At 40.6% G+C, this 21854-nt stretch overlaps 1 protein-coding gene across 1 annotated transcript in view; it reads left to right on the top strand.

Moving 5' to 3' along the window:
- MAP3K20 (mitogen-activated protein kinase kinase kinase 20) overlaps positions 1–21854 on the top strand; it is a 292039-nt gene that overhangs the window by 193063 nt on the left and 77122 nt on the right. Inside the window, exons 12-16 of the mRNA XM_030210690.1 lie at positions 5520–5564; positions 10382–10412; positions 10511–10650; positions 16116–16178; positions 19899–19991. Of these exons, the coding sequence (XP_030066550.1) occupies positions 5520–5564; positions 10382–10412; positions 10511–10650; positions 16116–16178; positions 19899–19991 (372 nt within the window). The remainder of the gene's footprint in view (positions 1–5519; positions 5565–10381; positions 10413–10510; positions 10651–16115; positions 16179–19898; positions 19992–21854) is intronic.

Here is a 21854-nt window from a genome sequence, read left to right as displayed (position 1 = left end):
CACAAAAAGGGTAATAACATCATGTAACCTGATTGCATTTAAAAAACAAATTTTGTAGCAGGGAGATGCAGGTGCTTGTGTTGAGATTTTGCTCCAGTTCCCATTGCACTGCTGCTTGAACGTCTTCCTAGAGCCCAATAGCCAGTTTGTCCTTTATGCAATGGAACATCAAGATAACAGTAGAGGACAGGAGAGCCTCTGGACTTGAATCAATGCATTCCTACTAAAGGCCTTATAGATAAGCAATACCATAGCTTTAAACAAACATGTGAAACAGTGATTAATAATAATTTGCGGATAAGCTAATCTTGACCCCTTATTCCGTTTGCCTGTAATTAGCCTAATAACCTTCGTTTCGTTATACATTATGTAATTTACTCACCCTTTAAAGACAGTGGGGCCGATATTCAGCTGGCGGGACGCAGCTCACATAAGTGCCATGGTTGTCGCTGACCCTGGATATTCAATGCTGGGCCATTTCCAGTGACTGGCATTGAATATCCGATTTTATTTTTGGCCGCCAGAACATAACCGGGTAAGTTCCTAGCGGTTGCAGACAGGACTGCTATTTATGTGATCCTATTTAACCACTTAACCCAGAGCTGAATATCGGTGCTAACCAGCTATATCATATGATATAGCCGGTTATCCACTATCAGGGAGATTTTATATATGGCGCCTAAAAATCAGCGCAGAAATCAATGCTTAAATCTAGGCGCCGACTAAGCGGGGCCTAGATTTAGATGCAATATATAGAATATGCTTAGTTGATATCTGAACACCTAAAACAATGCGCTTCCATCTACACCAACGAAAATGTGGCATAAATTCTGGCTCTTAAATTTAGGTGCACTGGGCCATATTCTGTAACTACGCATGTAAATTTTGGAATGCCCATTTCCCCATCCATATCCATGCCCCTTTTCGCCTGCGAGCATTGGAAGTTAGGCGCACTGCATTACAGAATGCGCTTAGCGAGTTGTGTGCGTAAATTCTAATTCTTGCCAATTAGTGCTCATTATTGCTTGTTAAGAGCTTTTATCAATGCTGATTATCTTGTTAGGCCAATTAAGTTACTCATGTTGTTATAGAATACGCTTTGATTTCAGTGCAGATCTCTAGGCGCGCTTTATAGAATCCGGGGGTATATGCTAAACACGTAGATAACCAGTTATCTCTCGCTGAATATTCATGGTTAGCTGGTTAAACTGAATATCTGGTGGGGGGGGGGGGAGAGTGTATTTAGATCTTGATAAATGACATCCTTGTTCCAGTTCCATTTGATTTTTAGCAGAGCTTTGTGCTGTTATTTTTTTAAACAAATGCTCTTTCTTAATTCTTGTAGTAAGTGAAATATATAGATCCAGTCCAGATACCACTATTGACTCAGTAACAATGTTGTATGCTGCCACTGGGCTCAATTACTGCCTTAAATCATCCAGGTTGGTCAGGGACAAGGAAGGAGCTGTAGTGACACCTACTGGCCAGATTTAGGACCTATGATTGCAGAGTTCAAGATGGAGCCTTCCTACATGGACCAAGTCAAGGGCTGTCACTGCAATGATTGGACTAATGGCCTTTTACTAAGCTACGGCAAAATCTGGGCTTAGTGTTTTTCCATTAGTGCCCTGGACTCGAAAAAAAATAACACAAGTACTTACTGCCTTCTATTTAAGAGGTGATTAGTGCTCCCATGTTAGCCTTGTATTTTCCAGTTAACGCATGCTAATGTGAGCACTTTAGCTGGATAACGCTTTCACGCCTGTTTCCCACCCTACTACTACTTATTATTTCTATGGCACTACTAGATGTACGCAGCACTGTACACTGGACATAAAGAGACAGTCCCTGCTCGACAGAGCTTACAATCTAATTAGGACAGACAAACAGGACAAATAAGAGATAAGGGAATTACCCATGACACACCCCTCCAAAATTTAAAAGAAATTAAATAGTGCATGCTAATCATGCACTGACAGCAAATTACCCATGTTAAGCACTCAGTTTAGAAAAGGGCCATTAAATTGGAGTGGTATGAAATAGGGAAAAAGTCCAAGGTATGATGAATTAAGGTTCATGATGCCAGATTTCAGCCCTGGTTTCCATTGAACTGGAAGGGTAAAGAGGCCGAAGCAAACTGCTGAGTCAAAAAAGACAAGTATCGCATATTTTGTGGCCAAAAATAATGAATTTATTTATTTTTAAATGTACAGCCTGCACTATCTAAAACCCTAGGTAGGTACGAAAAACATGCATAAAATTATGTATAAGAATGATAACTAAAATACATTGCATTAAAATAAAAAATCTTAATCTAGGGGCCCTTTTACTAAGCTGCAGTAAGCACTAAGCCATGCTTACCACACCTTAAAATGGCCCACTGCGAGGCACGTTCAGGTGTCCTGTGGTAAGTTTTGTATGTGCGTGCATTACCCATGTGCTTAAAAAATATTTATTTGCTCTAGGAGTGTGTTTGGGGGTGGAGAGTGTGGGAACAGCTATGCTAATCAGTTAGCATTGCTGCACGCTAACTGATTAGTGCAGGATTTGTGCGTGAGCCCATATTGCCTACAAAATAGGTTTCGGTAAGTGCTCATGCGCTAGTGGGAAAATTACTGCTCTAAAAGTGGCCTTAGCGTGCAGGAAAGACCTGTTTTAGCGCTGCTTAGTAACAGGACACCCTAATTAATTCTTGGTTTCCTGCTCTGCAGCTTGCCCAATGGAGCTCAAATTATGTCTGGACAGAATCCAAGCGCTTTGAATTTATACTATAGCACCTGTTATTGGCTACCTGTCCACTATCAATTCTGGAATTCACCAAACAATGATTAAAATTTCTAATATACTTTCACAAGGATAGCATAAAGAAACATATTGAAGGCATCAGATGACCTACTTCATTTGCGAAACATGTGATACTGAGATATTAAGCATCTAACAAAATCCTGCTGTTATCAAATGTCCACTGAAGCAGAAATATAAAACCAGACCTTTATTCAAATGTGGACTCATTGGCACCTCGGTACTGAAGTGCACTGGGGTGTCAGAACATCTTTCCAGCTTGGCTATTACTGCTTGGTTTGATTTGAATAAAGGTAGGATTTTATTGCATCTTTGCTCAGATATATATTTGCTTGTGGGATTTTGGTTGTACTGTTACGTGTTTGTAAACACCTCGGATACATTTTCATAACTACACTGTAATGTTTTCTAAGAATTTGCAAGTGATCATACTAAGGTGATGAAAAATGTTTTCCATATACTTAGTCAAACTTCTTTTTTTTCTGCTATCACTTGGTTCATAGTTAGATATACAAATAAGGTCTTTAAAATGCTACACACACACACATATATTCTTACAGGTCTTTAAGAGACCTGCAGTGAGAGTTTTTTGATACCCTCACAACATATACATCAGATACCTAATTGTAATCACATTTTGTCAACAATGTTGGAGATGAGAGTGGTGCTACTGGCTGATTGCGGCAGCAAAGAATGTTGACAGCGAGGAAGGTGAAGGTGATGTGCTGAGTGCCATCGGTGGTGATTATACACGAAAGAAATCCACCACCAAGCCATTGCCAAACCTAATAGGCCAAGACACTCACAAATGTTGACAAATTCTCAATCAAAGAGTCTTTAGAAAACATGATGGATACACATCTTGTTTTCTCTTTCTTCCCTTCCTCACAAAACTGATGCTATGCTTTGATCATTGTGAATAATCCTTTGCTGTGCTCTACCTGCTTCTGTGGACTGTGGAACAGGTACAAGAATCCAGCTAAAATCCCCCTGTTGATAAAGTGTTGTTCCAGCTAGTGGGCCTTGAATTGGTTCTCTTCTCTTTGATGAAACAGTGCAACACTGTTGAACTGCATGCCTCCCTATGTTATAATTCATTCTATTAGAATATTCATAGATGGGCAACCATGATCCTTGAAACCCATAACCCAGTTGGGTTTTCAAGATTTCTACAATGAATATACATGAGATTGATTTGCATGTACTGCTTCCGTTATATGCAAATAGATCTCAAGCATATTCAATGTGGAAATCTTGAAAGCCCGGCTGGGTTGTGGCCCTTGAGGACTGTGGTTGCCCACCCTGGAATAGATGATCTAGTCCATGAACTTAACAGTATGTTCCAAATATTTGCTTGGCTTGAGTTTACTTTATTCAGAAGTTAGAAAAGGTATTTCTTTCCCAATGTGCTATATCTATAAGGTTTTAAAGGCACCCCCGGCAGGGCTGCCGAGAGTGGGGAGTGGGGGGGGGGCAAAATTCCCCGGGCCCGGCCTCCAAGGGGGGGGGTGCCCGGTGCCTGCAAGCTTCTTCTGGGTCTGTTTCTCTCCTGCTCCTGCTTGCCGGCTGAGACACGGATGATTGACCTAGGATATCACGTCAATGCAATCATCCACGTCCCGGGCCCGGCACACAGGAGCAGGAGCAGTCATATACAGAAGGCAGGGGAGCGGGCGGGCCGCCGAATGTGTGGGGGGGGTGCGAGTCTGGGGGCGCGGCGGTGGCCAGGTGGTGGGGTGTGCCTCTTGGCGACCCTGCCCCATAAGGTAATTTATTTCTCTCATATTGAGGGGAAAGTTATAAATCACAATACTAGTGAACAGCAAAAAATAGACCCAAAGGGTAAAACTTTACAGTTCTTTATATATGTAGGTATAGCCCACAGAGACCGAGGATTAACCAAGGTGTGACCTGCAAGACTCCAGTATCTACATTAGATTATAGTGTCTGCGGTCCAATCTCTTTCATAGGGCAATATTATTCCCAAATTATTTTTTTGTTTATATCAAGAAGATCATTCATTTTGCTGAATATTGCACTATAAATAAACAACAGTGAAAACTTCAAAAAAAACACTTAGCTTTCACTGGAGTGACGTGATAACCCCTCTAATTAGATAAACAACGGGGGCCCTTATCGTTTCGCCTTCTTACAGGCTTCTTCAGGTTTTGCCCAATGTAGATATTAAACCGGGGTGTCACTCTGCTTTAACCTCCATTGGTTCCTCAGGGCAGAGCTCCTGTTCCTCCACAACTTCTATGTTTTCCTGTAGCAACTCAAGGGAACTGTTTCCAGGCTGCTGCTCTGCTACCCGTCTGAAGGCTTTTTCCCAAAATGCATTTCACTGCCCTTCCTTGATATAAGCAAAAAAATAATTTGGGAATAATATTGCCCTATGAAAGAGATTGGACCGCAGACACTATAATCTCATGTAGATACTGGAGTCTTGCAGGTCAGACCTTGGTTAATCCTCGGTCTCTGAGGGCTATACCTATATATAAAGAACTGTAAAGTTTTACCCTTTGGGTCTATTTTTTGCTGTTCACTAGTATTGTGGTATTAGGTTACGGAAGCAAGAAGAACAGCTTATACTGTGTTTTTTGAGAAAGTTATAAATCCTCACATACCAAAGAGCATTTAGAAACAGAGAGCATTTGCATTAGGAAATGATAATTGGGGCAGGCAGTATTATCTTTCAATTTGTGTTTTTTATGCAGTTGCTGCCTTCCTTTGATGTTTGTTCCTGGACTGAAGACGACGTGGTAAGAATTTTTATATTGCTTTTATGCATATATATATCATAGTATATAAACTGAGGTGAAAAATAAATAGGTCCAAATTGCTCTGAATTAAATTGTTTCTGCTACAGGGCAATTTTCTACCACCTGAGTATAGCATCCTAACTACTGAAGAGTGAAAAAATAGAAAAATAAATGTTTTGACTTGTATATATTTTTTTTTCCATGGAAGCTAATTAACAATAAGAACCTGCATATTCCAAGACTCTCCTGACACGATGCCTGCTGAAATTTGAACAGAAGAAATAGTAATGTGTCTTAATTTTATTTAGTAGGAATATTCCCAGTATTGCCATATATTTTTTTAAATTCACAGTTTAAAATAGAAATGATGATCAAACAATTATCCCTACTAAAGTTGCACTGAATCTAACTTGGGGGCCATGTCAACAACAACAACAAAACAATGCTATAGCTGGTAATAGGTGAACCCAAGTAAGAATGCCCAAGAAGGCCTGGCAGGGGGAAGGAGACTAGACAGGATGTCACCAGGCTTCAATGAGACAAACATTTAAAAAAATTAAGTAAACTTAATTAAGTAAACTATAGGCTGTTCTTTTGTAAGTAATAATGTTCCTGTAGTGCAGGGGTCCTCTACTCCAGTCCTCGAGGTCCACAACCCAGCCTGTGAATTCAAATAGATTTCATACATATTCATTGTGCAAATCCTGAAAGGCAGGCTGGCTTGTGGCCCTTGAGGACTGGATTTGATGACCCCTGCTAAGGACTTGAGGCACTAGAACAGGCTTGTTGTCCAAGTTCAGTCCTTGAGGGGCTGCAAGCACACCATGTTTTCAGGATATCTCTAATAAATATACATTTACTCCAAATTTCAGGGGTAAATCTTGCAATAATTAGCCCAATTACATTTAAATATCTATATTAGGGACTAATATTTCATTTTTTATCAGTTATACCAATAATAAACCTCATATATACTTGTTCAACTGCTCAATGATCATATTTTATCATTGTTTCATATTCATACAAAAAATACAAAAGAAACAAAAACAGTAAATCACAATTTCCAAAGAGGTACAAAAATTCAAAAAACATTCAATAAACAAGAACAAATGATGTCCAACTTTATCCTCTAGACCATCGTGGATGCAAAGTGCCAGTCTCAGTGTAAGTTCCCTTTGAAATTACCCAGGAAAGAATTATCCACAGAGATTTTCACTTATTTTTCTAGCCAAAACATGCCTCATTTTGAAAATACAAAACCACATATGGTATTGCTTCCCTTGATCTACCCCTACTGCTGTAGCTTCTCAGGGAAAATGCCGGTAAAGTGTTCTACAGTATAAGCAAAGTGAATACTTGTTGGAATGTAGTTTTTTTTACTCCCCTCGAGTTAAAGCTCGGCGGGAACGTTAATTGTTTTTAACTTTACAGAGTGCATGCTTGGTAGCAACACTATTAGTGTACTCTGTGAATACTATTGGTGACCCCTGAAGCAGGCATTCTATCACGCCAAAACGTGGACTGTGTCGGGTCCTTTGTGCAAGTAATCAATAAAACGTTTTTCAAGCACCATCTCCTGAGTTGGCTTTGACTGTTGGTCATCCTCTGCTCCTGTTGGTCGGTTTTGCTTGTCATGGAGGTTTCCCCTGTTTACTGGCCCAGAGTCATTTACACCAGGAGTGTAGCCAGACAGACCTGCCATTTCGGGTGGGCCCTGAGTTAACCTGAGTGGGCCTTTCCCACCTCCACCCCCATACATAGTTTTTTTTTTAAACCTTTTACTCTGCCCCTGTTATCATCATCTCCCTCCCCCCTCACCTCCGGCATCTGACCCTCTCTCCCCTCTGCTGGCATCTGCCCATCTCTCTCTGAAGCCCTGCAGGTTTCCCTCTACCGCATCCCCGCCACTGAAGAAACAGGAAGTGATGTCATTGAGGGCGGGATGTGGTAGAGGGAAGCCTACAGGGCTGTCACAGGTCGCTTAAAGGAATTGATACAGATGAAGGTTCAAAGGTAGACAGGGGGGAGAGAGAGAGAGGAGTGAGGCACTGCCAATGATGTGTTTGGGGGGGGGGCACAAAACTCCCGTAGCTACGCCACTGATTTACAAGTAATGTTGTTGATGTGTGTGTACTTGTACTTGTGTATTTAGCCACGTAATTTTCAAGGCGCCATTTCCCACATGTAAAACATGCTTTACATGTGGAAATTACTCTGTAAAACTACCTCCTAGGAAGGCAGTTGTCAAAGCCATTTATCCTGGTAAATCGGCCTGGCTGTAAATATCCTTCCTCTGCCTACCTAAGAATACATATGGGCTTCCAAAGCACACATTCTCTAGGCTGGATTTAAAAAAAAAAAAAGAAAACAAACCTTCCTCATGGGCACATTGAGGTCAGGAGAGGGAAACAGTGCACATATATTCTGCTTCAAACATGTGTGTACTGTTTTGTCCCGTCTTGGCTGTCAACAGAAAATACAAAACGAGTGTGAAAACACAAAATATACTTCAAAATCCAAACAATATGTTCCGCTCAAGAACTATAGAAAATAGACATCCAAACAGTTCAATGTAGCAGAACAGGAAGGAAAAACCTTAAAGAGCTCCAGGTCAAACAACCTATAGAGCTAAATCAATCAATAAGATTTACTCTTCATCATTGGCAAAAACCTTCCGTTCATTTTTAAAGTGTCCTAAAGAAATAACACCCATAAATTGTCTAGTTCAAGTTCAAATAGTGCAAAAACTCAAAACTTTCTTGCAAATACAGCACTTATCTTAAAGGACTTCTTGTGAGTCAACTTCTGAATAACAGATGAGATCCCCAGGACCAACGATGGCCAGTGTTTCGCAGTGCTGCTTCAGGGTCCACAATGCTGTAGTTCTCTTAACAGCGTTTCTAACTCAGGTGTTGTCGAATAGAAATCAACATGAACACCTTTTGCATTAAGGTTCTGTCAATATCACAGACAACAGTTTACATTGCTGTGAAAAAATACATGCATATAGTTATACACCAATTATGACCGCTGATGGGAGATGTGATAGAGGTCTATAAAATAATGAGTGGAGTGGAATGGGTGGAGGGGAATTGCTTGTATACTCTTTCCAAAAATACTAGGACTAGGGGGCATGCAATGAAGCTACAAAGTAGTAAATTTAAAACAAATTGGAGAAAATACTTCTTCACTCAACATATAATTAAACTCTGGAATTCATTGCCAGAGAATGTGGTGAAAGAAATTAGCTTAGCAAGGTTTAAAAAAGGTTTGGCTAACTTCCTAAAAGAAAAGTCCATAAGCCATTATTAAGATGGACTTGGGGAAAATCCACTGCTTATTTCTATGATAAGCAGCATAAAATGGTTTGTACTGTTTTGGGATCTTGCCAGGTATTTGTAACCTGGATTGGCCACTGTTGGAAACAGGATGCTGGGCTTGATGGACCTTCGGTCTGTCCCAGTATGGCAAATAATTATGTTCTTATGTGCCTGTTCACTATTCTGTAAATACACATGTATTTTAGAAGTGGGTGTGCACAGGAAGAATCAAAGTGGGACTCACACATGTAATTTATACAACATTGAGTTATGCACATATCACCAGATGTTAGGAGCACTCATGTGAACTCTCGTAAGTGCTCTCTTGTAACTCATAGGCACATATTTTTGCTGTTAAGCTAATATTCTAGAAAGTAAATTAGGCACCTATATTCCTTTACAGAACAGGCTTCTACCAGGCATCCAGTTCTAGAATTACTTCCTTCGTGTCTATCCCCATTGTAGTATGATATGATAAATGCAGGAATACATCTGCACAACATGTGTTTCAAGATCTTTCCCAATACCGAGCCATAAATAATGATGTCCATTGGGAACAGTTTAGCCAGACCTGCTGTGTGCTGCTGAGAAAATCAATATTGGGCTATCATTCAACAAAAAAGCTTTTTCTTACTGCATCTCACATATCAAGAAGATTACATTTTGAGCACAGGTTTCTCAAAATACCCTCAAACTTTAAAATGAGAGCCCACTAAAGACATAAATTGTTATACCTTTGGTTTCTGAGTTCTGAAAACATACCACATTGCTGGAACGTGAAACTTATAAAGAACAGATTAGCCGTTTCCAGCTCGCCTTCCATTCCCATTCTCCCCGGCACTCTTTCAGCTCTCATCTGTTGTAGTGTGAGAGAATTTGTAAGGGAAGAGAAATATTCTTTATATGACCAGATCTGAAGAAGCAATTTGTCCCTGAATATGCTTAAAGAATGTTTCTGAAATTTGGCAAGTTAATGCATCTGAGGACTGACCCGGACTGCGAAATCTGAATGGGTAAAAAGACTTTTTGGTGAAATGCCAACAGTGCTAAAATCAGTTTTAACATAGTGGTAACCATCAGGCTCCTATTGCAGCACTTCCGTGCTATCGCAGTATAGATTTTTATGAAAGAAATCTTAAATATTATGCATGCATTCTTCAAAAGAAAATACTTGTAAGGGAGAAAAGTGTCAACACAATGTAAATCATTTTTCAGCTTTCAGGTGGTTGTTCAGGGAAAAAGATAATTGAATATTTAAGAGTTTCTCTCTATGAATAGCATTGCAATTTGAGTTTTTATTTTGCATTTATTAACTATATATATGTTGCAGAAGAAAGCCATTTATCACAGGGGTAATTATTGCATAACTCTTCTAAGCCCTTTAATCTTTTCTTGTTTTTTTTATGTTACTTTGACTAAGTTGTATTTTAAAACATTACTCAGACATTACATTACTTGCTTCTATAATTTTCCAGTGGTTTTTTTTTTCCCCCGCAGTACTTTTGGATGAAGCAGCTGGTTAAAAATGGTATGTATTTTACTGTATAATTCACAGAGAGCTTTCTTTTTATATGACTGGATAAGTGGCAGCAGTGGACACTACTGAGTTTCTTCGTTTCTGCTAAGGTGATGCTTCCGAGGAGCAGAGCGGATATGCCAACATACTGAAAGAGCACCATATCACCGGCAAACAGTTACTCCTTCTGAGAGAAAGTGACATGAAGGATATGGGCATTGTCTCCAGGGGGCACATCATATATTTAAAGGTACAGTACCACCACAGAATTAACTGTCTTTGAAGGACTGGGGAAAAATCACATTTTCAGCTCTTCGTAGTTCAAAGTAAATGCTAATCTTTGATGCCCACTGATGTACATGAACAGTGCTCAGGACCAAGCTATTGACCAGACTTCAGTGTAGAAACACGAAGAGAAAGATGTGCTTCTTTGATCATTGAGAGTTACTCTGCTCAAGCAGAATCCTTGTATCTCCTGGTAAAAGTAGTGTTTTGCTCTCCTGGCTGCTCTGGTCGGTTCCTTTATAAGCACAGGTGTCCATTGCCCCCTTTTCACCACAGTATACGTGATTAGCAGGGCCCCGCTCTACCAGAACAAAGGATCTGCAGCCATACAAAAATAAAATAATAGAATCTTTTTTTTCACAGATGGCACAGGCAGTAGTGGTTACGCTTTACATCGCTGAGCTCTGAAGACATGCCATAGTTTTTGAAACATGAAAGCTTCAGTAAGGAGAGAGCCTCAGCGCTGTATGCTGGCGCCATGCTGTTTTCAGTTTGTGCCCATCCTCCCCAGCACACACTCAACTCTCAGTTATTCTAGCTATCTAAAGTAGGAGAAAAGCCTTCTCTTAAAGATACAGGATCTTCGTCAAGATTCGTTACATAGTCGAGATCTGTGGTAAATGGAGTACCATAATCTCCGGCTTCTGATTTTTAAGTTTTAACTGATTGCCAAAAGAAGCACCAGGGACCTTCAAAATTGGGACACTAAGGAGAGGTTGATGTTCAAGTTAAACGATTAAAGGAACTGTGTCCCAAATTTTGAAGGCTCCTGGTGCTTCTTTTGGCTATTTGGACTTTGTTCTGTACTTTGGACCCTGTCTGTGCAAGTTTTAACTGATAAACATTAAAAAAAAACACCTCTGATGCAAAAAAAAAAAAAAAAAGGTAAGAGAGATGTTTATTGGGTAAATGCTGGAAAATCACTGCTTTCACTAGGAGTGGCCTAGTGGTTAGGGTGGTGGACTTTGGTCCTGGGGAACTGAGGAACTGAGTTTGATTCCCAGCACAGGCAGCTTCTTGTGACTCTGGGCAAGTCACTTAACCCTCCATTGCCCGCCGCATTGAGCCTGCCATGAGTGGGAAAGCGCGGGGTACAAATGTAAAAAAAAAAAATACTCTCTCACCCCTCAACTGGCTTGTTTTGTGTCCTCAGAGGCTGATGCAGAAAGCTGTGCACTGATGTCTGAATGCATGGCTTCTAACGCGAATGCAATGCCGAAGTTCTGCTCACCGATGCAATAAGTTAATCGTATGCAAAGTTGAAATACCCAGAACTTGTGCACTAAGCAGGCGAAGCACACCATACACATACGCACAGGGTTCTGCCCTGAGGGCAGCTAGTACTGATCCGTCAAAACAAAAGTGTTGGCGCACTGGGATGTTATTCTCTGGATAAATGTCGACATCACAAAAAAATTCTTGTGCTTAAAGGTTTGCAATGCTGAGATTTAAACCCAGAAATCATTCCAGCACATGCACACATACAATTTGTTTCTGCTCGGACCTATGTGTAGTTATGCAGGCCCCAGCTGAATATTAGTCGGGAACCGCATACCTTTGCAGGGCAATTAGTAGTCCTCTGAGCCCCCTCAGGCCCCCTCCATCCTTCTCCTTCTTCCTGGCCCATGAACTCAGATACTTCCCTCCCACCCAACCACCCCCCCCCCCCCCCAGGCTTATCTTCAAGCCCTGGTGAGCTTATGGGGGCAATCTCACAGAAGCCATTTTCCAGATGCTGCCACTAGGGTCATAAAAAGGGGGTTTGCTCCTGCCCCCATTACCCACACTAACCCATCAGGGCTTGAAGGTATGCCGGGGGGGGGGGGGGGGGAGGGTCATTGCAAGGGCTGGGGGAAAGGAGGGAGTTATTTAAGTTTGCAGAGATGGAGGTGTGGTAGCCGTGTTAGTCCACGTTTAAAGGTAATCAATAGAAATAAAACAAAATAAAACATGGAAAAGAAAATAAGATGATACCTTTTTTATTGGACATAACTTAATACATTTCTTGAATAGCTTTCGAAGGTTGCCCTTCTTCATCAGATCGGAAATAAGCAAGTGTTGGTAGATGACGGTATATATATAAGTGAAACATCAAAGCATTCCAGTGACAGTCTAACAGGATGGGGGTGGGTAGGTGAGAGACAGGAAGAGGGACAGGTGAGATATGCATGGAGACAGGAGGGTGACAAAGCAGTACAATTTCTTTTCCAGAGATGTAGGGGAACCGTTTGGGTGGGGGGAGGGTCTCTGAGGGCTGCTAATGACCTTACAAAGGTAACTAAGTACCAGTTGATATTCATACCAGTGCCTAGTTGCCTTCACCATGTAAAGTTAGGGTAGCCTTTTTACTGTACTAACTTCATGTGGTTGCTCAACCAGTTAGTAGATTAAAAATCTCTGCTAGTCAGCTAGCTTTCTGTACCACCCTGTCTCCGCCCTAACTCCACATCTGCATGGGCAGTTTCAGCATTGGGGGGGGGGGTCAGAGGGGATATTCAGTGGCGCTGTCCAGTTAAGTGCTGCTGTATATTTCTGGTTAGCCCCAAACAGGTGAATAAGCAGCCAGGGGCTTCTCCTGGCCACTTAAGTCGCTTTGAATATCGACCCCATGGTAATTATTTTGGGGGGGAGGGGGTATGTCAGGGGCAGAGAACAGGTATGGATATGGTAATCAGCTAGTGTACTCACAGCTGCGCTAATTGGTTAGCACGTCCATAATGCTTCCTAAATAGGAGGCGATCAATGCCCCTGCAGTAATTTCTTTTCAGCGGCTACATGCTAATGCTAACAATGCACGATTTTTCATGGTTGTGTTAAAAAATGGACTTAATGCACAGAAAAGTCCCACATGAGGATATGCTAAGCCCATTTCTTAGCACAGCTTAATAATAAGACCCCTTAGATTGTGAGCCCTCCGGGGATAGGGAAATACCTAGTACCTGAATGTAACTCACCTTGAGCTACTACTGAACCCAAAATAAGATCAGATTTGAATTGGGCAAACTGCAGTGTAACAGGGATCATGACCCACTGGCTTATGGCTTGTGGAAATCATTGAACCCATATCTAACTGTGCATTGCTAATCCAGTCCAATTTGTTACCCAGGTTGTGTCCCTGTAGGCATACATGTGTATTGCAGATTCAAACACACAATTTAAAAGCACAGCAGTTCGGTTGTTCAGTTTAAAACCAGGACCCTCACATTCCTTCATATACTCAGATGAGGCATAGTGCTAATTCAGATACCCAGTGAGAGCATCTAACCTCCCTCTCCTCTCTAATCCCCTCTTTCCTTTCCCAAAATAGCTCTCAGTGGACTACAAACTGCACATGATACCAGTTTACCCTCATTATAACAAGACTATATAAATAAGAGATTCATACCAGTAAATGGTTAGGATAAAGTTTGTGTGACTATTAGCCTAAAAAGCAGACTTCAGATCAGCACTTCAGGGACCATATGTCATCATCCGTCCAGTACAAAAAGACCAGTGCAATAACATGATACCCGGCTTCAGTTACAGAATCCTTCAATGAGTCAGGGGATTGATAGGATGCCATCATATTTATAATTGACCTCATTGTCTGTCTATAGGAATGATAGATATAAATTATGGCAGTTAAAAACCATATGGTCTATCCAGTCTGCCCAACCATATCATCTACTACAATGGTCTTCACTAATTAATTTGGGGCTACTGTGGATCCAAATGAGCTGGTCTGTGACACTGATAACCACCAGCATGTGTCAATGGCATTCATTCGCACCATCCTGCCTTGAAACTCTCCATTGAAGAACACTGATCTATTATCTCTTCCTTTCCTTATCCGCTTGTCCCCCACTTTCTTAAATTCAGTTACAGTGTTCACCACCTCCACCATGAGGTCATTCCATGCATCCACCACCTTTGGGCAGACTTGTACGGTCTGCTGGGCAGACTTGTACGGTCTGTGCCCTGAAAAAGGCAGGTACAAATCAAGGTAAGGTATACACATATGAGTTTATCTTGTTGGGCAGACTGGATGGACCATGCAAGTCTTTTTCTGCCGTCATCTACTATGTTACTATGTTTTTTTTCCCATAACATTAAGCCTAATTTAAGCATCTTGCATAAACTTACACATTTCTGAAAGACAACAAGACAGAGCACCTTCTATACTTGCCATCACGTTCCCTTTTCCAGGGAAATCACCACAGGGAACTGCTGGATTCTCTACTAAGGTCATTTGCACAACTACTGGAGCCAGGATATCACGCAGCACCTAGGTCTGCTGTAGTACTCCTTAAACTTCCTTCTCTACCAACGAGGCCACTACTTCCATTGTTGCCAGGGCTCTAAGTCTATGACTTACTATCGGCTCTAGTATCTTTTTTTTTTATTATTATTTTGCTCACACATTTTCTGTAGTAGCTCAAGGTGAGTTACATTCAGGTACACTGGGTGTTTCCCTGTCTCTGGAAGGCTCACAATCAAAGTTTGGATCTTGTAAGTAACTTGTAGAAGATCACAAGGAACAGCAGTGGGATTTGAACTGGCCACCATTGGATGTCAAGACCAGTGCTTTAACCACAAGGCCAGTCCGCCACTGGGTTCCCCTGTGCAGAGTGACTTTGTGCTCCAATCTTTGTTTTGGCCAACATGGAACCATCCTGTCCTTATAATAAATGCTGCAGAAACACATTGAATTTTCTAAAAATGTGATCTGTACATGTGAACTGTTGCTTTTATTGGATTGCAAATGAAGAGATTGCTTTTCTTTGCAATAATTCATGTTTAAATTTGTGTTTCTTGTATTCAGGCTTGTCCAGAGAAGTTTTGGGCCCCATTTGACATTGCTCTCTGGAGCCACATCCCCTTTTAAGCCACCCAGCTAAGCTTTATTCCCACAGATGTAGTTATGCTCTGTTGGTGCCAGGCATACCATTGTTGCTAACCCAAAGTTTGCTGCCCTTTTAATGAAAAATCTTCAGGCACATTGTAAAAACATTTCTCTTTCTGCAGTACTGAATTTATTATTATTAAAGTCTAAAAGTATGGTTTCTGTTTAGTATATGCTTATGACATCTACATTTGTTAGTTTTGAAATCAAGTTCTTGGAAATACCAGGGTGATGATATTTTTCTAAAAATATTCTTTTAAGTGTAGAGCAGTGGCTCTCAAACCTATCCTGAGGGACCACCTGCCAGTTGAGTTTTCAGGATATCCCTAATGAATATGCATGAGACAGATTTGCATGCCTGTCACTGCTATTATGTGCAAATCTGTCTCATGTATATTCATTAGGGATATCCTGAAAACCCAACTGACAGGTGGTCCTTCAGGATAGGTTTGAGAACCACTGATGTAGGGTTCCAGCACTGTTAAACAATCTTTTCCGTCCTTCTCCCATTAGAGCTGGCATGCTTACAATTTTCTAATCTCTTGCAGACTGCAATAGAAATGTTAACGCACGATTACTTGACTCTGTTTCACTTTCCACCACTGACTAAGGTAAGTAATGTGTTTATTATGTTTCTTTTGCTTATAGATATCACAATATGTTGTGCAGCCACATACTTGCAAAATTGAGATGTCCAGGGTGGGATGTCTTCAATTCCAGTGGTACTTTAGAAAGGGATCTGCTGACATAGAGCCTTTTCCAAGACACATGCAGGAGTGTAGAGGTTTTTGCTGTTGTGTTTATGGATCTGGCAGCTTCCACATGGAGGTATCTGCGGTTGCACATGGAAGTGCCAGTTTTGCAACTTCTACATGTCTGTGCCAACACCATAGGTGTTGGAATGGGGGAAGGGGGGCCACATGGGTCATAACCCCACCAAACATTTCATGCCAACTGCTCTCTTTTCCTTTCTGCCCAGGAGCTTGTTTCTTCGCTTCAGCTGCTCTGTCTGTCCTCTGGCTGCCGGCACTGTATTGCTGTTAAAATCAGCGATTGTTTCTTGTGTTGTGCATGATGCAGGAAGTAATTGCTCTCTGCTTTTGATTCCTGCATGATGCAGAGTTGTCAGAAGACAGAGCAGCTGGCGCTCCCTGTTCTGCAGCAGATTTAGAGGTACCAAGCAGGTAGGAGAAGGGGGCTGTTGCTGGGAGTGTGAAAAGGGAGGCTAGGGCCATGGCTAACAAGGGAGAAGATAGGAGATCAGAGCTGAGCTTGGACATGGGCTGACAGAGGAGCTAGGGCTGGGAGAAGGGGGATGAGGGCTGATGCAAGGCTAGTGATACAAAAGGGGGCTGATGCTGGCAGACGGTGGGGTGACAGAAGGGGGGCAAGTAGCAAAAGGCGACCTAACGTGGGGACCAGGGATAGAAGAAAGGACAGGAACTAAGGGGTGGGGGTGGGAGATTGGATCTCATGCTGGGCCTGAGAAGGGGGAAGTTGGAAGAAGGGGGGTGGTACTTGGAGATAGGTATGATGTTGGGGATGGGAGGAGGGTGCTGGGGGTGGAAGAAGGAAGAGAAGAACAGATATTCATACTATATATTATTTACATAAAATTGACTAAGTGTAAATCAGAGTGGGAGCTTTGTCCCCCAAACAAAAAGATGTTCTGCTACCCCTGGCCTGCATGTCTACTATGTGGAGTTACCCATTTTACAAACCTACACATGTAAGTGTCCCAAATTAGTGAGGCTGCAATAGGGAACAAACTTGTAGATTTTAACCTTGTCTAAACTCCGCCCCTTTGAAATCTCTATGTAGTGTGGATTTCCATGTATAAATAGTAGCTTCCTCAAATCAGTTTCTAAAAACTTTTATAAAATACTACAGTAGCATAAATCCTGCAGAAATTGTGCCTAGATTGAACACACAAACATTTACAACTGCTCAGGAGTGGTTATAAGTGTTAGCATGTAATGTACGTGAGTACATGCATATTTTACAAAAATACATGCATAAATCGTGACTCTGCCTATTCTCCACCCAAACTCCTCCTGTGAATACACCTACTTTACAGTCATGAACAAGTACACACCTAATTGCACCATGTGTACTTTTTTATATGTGAGATACTATAATTTTTTAAGAAGCCTTTTACATTTTATATACACAAGAAATCTTTCATTAAATTACCTCCAGTGTGATCTGCATCAGGTCAAATTGAGCCGTCCTTTCCTATATATTCTGATTTCTATTCAAAGCAGTTCCCAGGCACCTGAACTATAGGTAGATGTGTGGCAAATGAAGCTTTGTAGAATTCAATGAAGCAACAAACCATTTTTAGAAATATTAGTGAGTTCCCCATGGTTCTTCTAATAGAGTTTTGAACTGATATTATCATGTTCCAGTTGGTGAACAAAATACAGACTGAGTAATTTTACATGATTTCTGTTGCGTAAACTGTGTCACAATCAATTTTCTTTTATTGCAAGATGTAGACATTGTTTACTGCCTCGCAAGTAGTCAGTTTACAGGTGAGTTTATTGTGAGATATAGATAAAATCTGGGTGTACTTATAAGATTAAACCCTGCCTTCTAGAATCTGTTACAGTTCCTAAATGTTTATTTTACGGATCCAGAAAGGGTGGGGGAACTCTTTATTGTAGATAATGAGAGATTTTTTTTACATTTCTTTTTCAATTGTAATATATTTTAGAAGGATGAAAAAGAGTTGTTGCTACAGTGGGACTGAGCAAACCCAATCTCTTCAATTTAACTTTGTCTTTTTGTCTCAAAGTAAAGACAAAAAGAATTTTGAACTGGGAAACTTATTTCATGGTATAATATAGCTCCAGTACTACCTCGCCATGTGTTTTTATATGATCACTATTTTGCTCCTGGTTAATACCATTGTGAGGAAGTGTCAAGGCAAACCCTTGTTCCTCTTAAGAGCACTCCCTCACCAGGTCACCTTAAGAATATGTTAGCCTTCCTAGCTCAGGCAGGGAGAAGGTAAAACCCCAAAGTGAGAAGAGAACAGAGAGACCCCAAGGAATGAATCCTCCAAGTTGGTTGCAGTCCTAGGAAGGAGAGTACTGGGAAGAAAGGAGCAGCCTCAAGCTTAGGTTAATACATTCTGTAGGTAAAAGATGGCCAAATTAGGAAGTTTACTTTGATTTATTTGTGAAGACTCTCGTCCTGGGTGTACAAGCAGGAGCCAGGCCTGGTTATATTTGTGAGTGATTTAGAACTATACATTGTGTGTGGGCCTGGCCAGAAGCCAACTCTAATAAGACTCATCGTTGTGATTTGGAAAGATATTTCACTGGTATAGTATTAAACCTGTGAAGCAATAGTCTTCTGTATAACTGATTGCAAAGACAGTGTTTTGCTTTACTTGCAAACCTTTGTGCAGTTATGTTTGTTGAGGCTCCATGCCTGGCCTCTAACAAATGCTACCTCAATCATAATTGTATACTGTAGCAGATGTTCTAGTGGTAGATATCACAATAATGACATAGACAACATGGGGGTAATTTTGTAACGTCAGTGCTAACAGTTACACGCCAATTACATGCACAGATAATTAGAATAATACAGAAATGCCAAAATTCTGCCTATGTGCTATTCTGTAAATGCATTATACCGAACTCTTGTCCCAAACATCCAACTTTATACAGCACAGTTCAAACACACTTCATCATTATTCTCTATTTTTTTTCAACGGGGATCATCAGATTATTTCACCAGCATTTCCCATTTGGGCACAGCGAAATGCTGGCGAAATAATCTGAAGATCCCCGTTGAAAAAAAATAGAGAATAATGATGAAGTGTGTTTGAACTGTGCTGTATAAAGTTGGATGTTTGGGACAAGAGTTCGGTATATTGCTAAATGGTCCCCACATCAAGACTGTGAGGTCACTTCAAATTGATTCTGTAAATGCAGGCATATCTTACATAGCGTGTATTTTTCAGGTAGGTATACACATGAGTGGGACTCATACTTGTGCATGTAATTATAGAATACTTTGCTATGTGCATATCTCTGGCATTTAGGTGTGAGCGCTCATACAACTCTATGGTTAGCGTACATGATCACACCTATAAGCACATATCTAACCTGTTATGCTAGTATTCTGTAAAGGAAAGTTGGTGCCTACTTTTATTTATAGCATAGGTGCCACATAAACATCCTCCAGGTTATAGAATTACCCCCTTGTGCCTAATTTAATGAATGGAATAGAGTTTAATGTTTGGGTGAATTGTATTAATAAACCAGAAACCTTGAACTGACTGAGAAATGTGTTTTTTTGTTTTGTATTCATTCCAGAACTCTGAAGAGGAAAACAAAGAAAATGAAGAAAAATTCGTGAATCTTGACCTTGTCTTTGGGTATCACTTAAAGCAAGGAACTAACCCAGAGGTAATGCTCCTATGAAGAATATTGTGTGACACTGGATTATGTTTTTCTTATTTGATCCCTTGTTGTACTTGTTTAGACATCTTTTTATATTTGTTCTCTTTCTATCATCCTTACTGATGTCAATATGATGGCGGTCAGATACCAGTCTTGAGATCTTGCTTGGTGCAGTTGGTAGACAACTTCGTTTATTTATTACTGCATCATACCATTTTTTGCTTGCACTGTTTGTCTTTGTTAGCTTGAGGCTTGTGGTGGTACCTGGAATCACTGGTACATTGAGTTTTTTGGGTGAACAGTACAATTGTGCTGGAAGAGGGTAATCTTGCCAGCACCTTGGTAAGGCCCATTGGGTAGGTGCCTTTTGATTGAAAGGCCATTGTTTCATTCATTCGTTCATTCATTCATTTAAACGATTTATATCTCACTTTGTCTTCACATTTTAGGCAGGTTCCAATTAAAACATACATTAAAAAAAACAATTTATTTAATTATTTAAAATATATATAATCCGCGTGATCCCAATATGCTTAGCGGCTTACATCAGAATAGTCATAATAAAATACATGGTTAAAAACTGACCAAAATGCACAGATATTTATAAATTTCTCATTCATTCTCTTGAGGTAGGTTCTTCAAACATCTGTTATACTCTATTAAGAATGAGTCAAGATTTTCTATTCACCAAAAGCTTGCCGAAATAATATAGTTTTCAGTTCATTTTTGAACAGATCAACATTCTTCATTGTCCCAAATTCAATTGAAAATCATTACATAATTTGGGTCCAATCACTTTAAAAATTGTAGAATGGTATTCTTCCAGTCTAACTACCTTAAAAGAAGGAAAGAATATATGATGAAACGATATACAAGACACTCATACAAAAATCTCTTCATGGAACTAAGGGCCCTGTTTACTAAGGCGCGTTAGCATTTTTAATGTGCACATTAACCATGTAGGTGCCTAAAGGGATATTGTAGGTTCCTACACAGTTAACGTGCATACATGTTTAACGTTCGTTAAAGATGCTAACGCGCCTATAATGCGACTTAGTAAACAGGACCCTAAAATAACTATCCAGATTATTCCTACAAAATAGAGTGAAACCTTGGTTTTCGTCGATAATCCGTCCGAAAACAATCGGCGAAATCTGAAACCGCCGAAAACCGAGGCAATTAACGAGGACGTCCTTCTTTTTCAACGAAATCCGAGGCAACCGACAAAAACCGAGACAAATTTCTAGTCGAAAAAATCAACGAAATCCAAAACCGACGAAAACCGACATCAACGAAAACCAAGGTTTCACTGTATGTTAAAAACTTTCCAGAATAAATACAATTTCAAACTGTATTTATTCTGGATATCAGAGAAGAAAAGGGTGGAGTAGCCTAGTGGTTAGTGCAGTGGGCTTTGATCCCAGTGAACTGGGTTCAGTTCCCACTGCAGCTCCTTTTGACTCTGGGCAAGTCACTTAACCCTCCATTGCCTCAGGTACAAATCACCTGTATATAATCTGTAAACCACTTTGACTAACCACAGAAAGACAGTCTCATTCTTTCAATGACTTTCTAAATGATACATGATTAGACAGTCTCATAATATAGGATTAGCAACAGGGAAGTTTGAGGAGCTGTATTCTTCAAGATGTATTCATTTGAAAGTAGGAACTTCTAGTAAAATTTTACTCAGAGTGCAAGGACCTCAATGGACAATACAACCTTAAGGAAGATGTAAGAGATGGAGGCATATTGTGTGACTGTCACTGGAGAAACTAATACGCACCAAGTAGAAGAGAGACTTTGGGGTGATCATGTCTGATTCTGCCAAGATAGTAAAACAATGCGATACGGTGTAATCAGAGCCAG

The sequence above is a fragment of the Microcaecilia unicolor genome, chromosome 7 (assembly GCF_901765095.1).
Source record: "Microcaecilia unicolor chromosome 7, aMicUni1.1, whole genome shotgun sequence".
NCBI lineage: Eukaryota > Metazoa > Chordata > Amphibia > Gymnophiona > Siphonopidae > Microcaecilia > Microcaecilia unicolor.
This window is presented reverse-complemented; position numbering and strand designations above follow the sequence as displayed.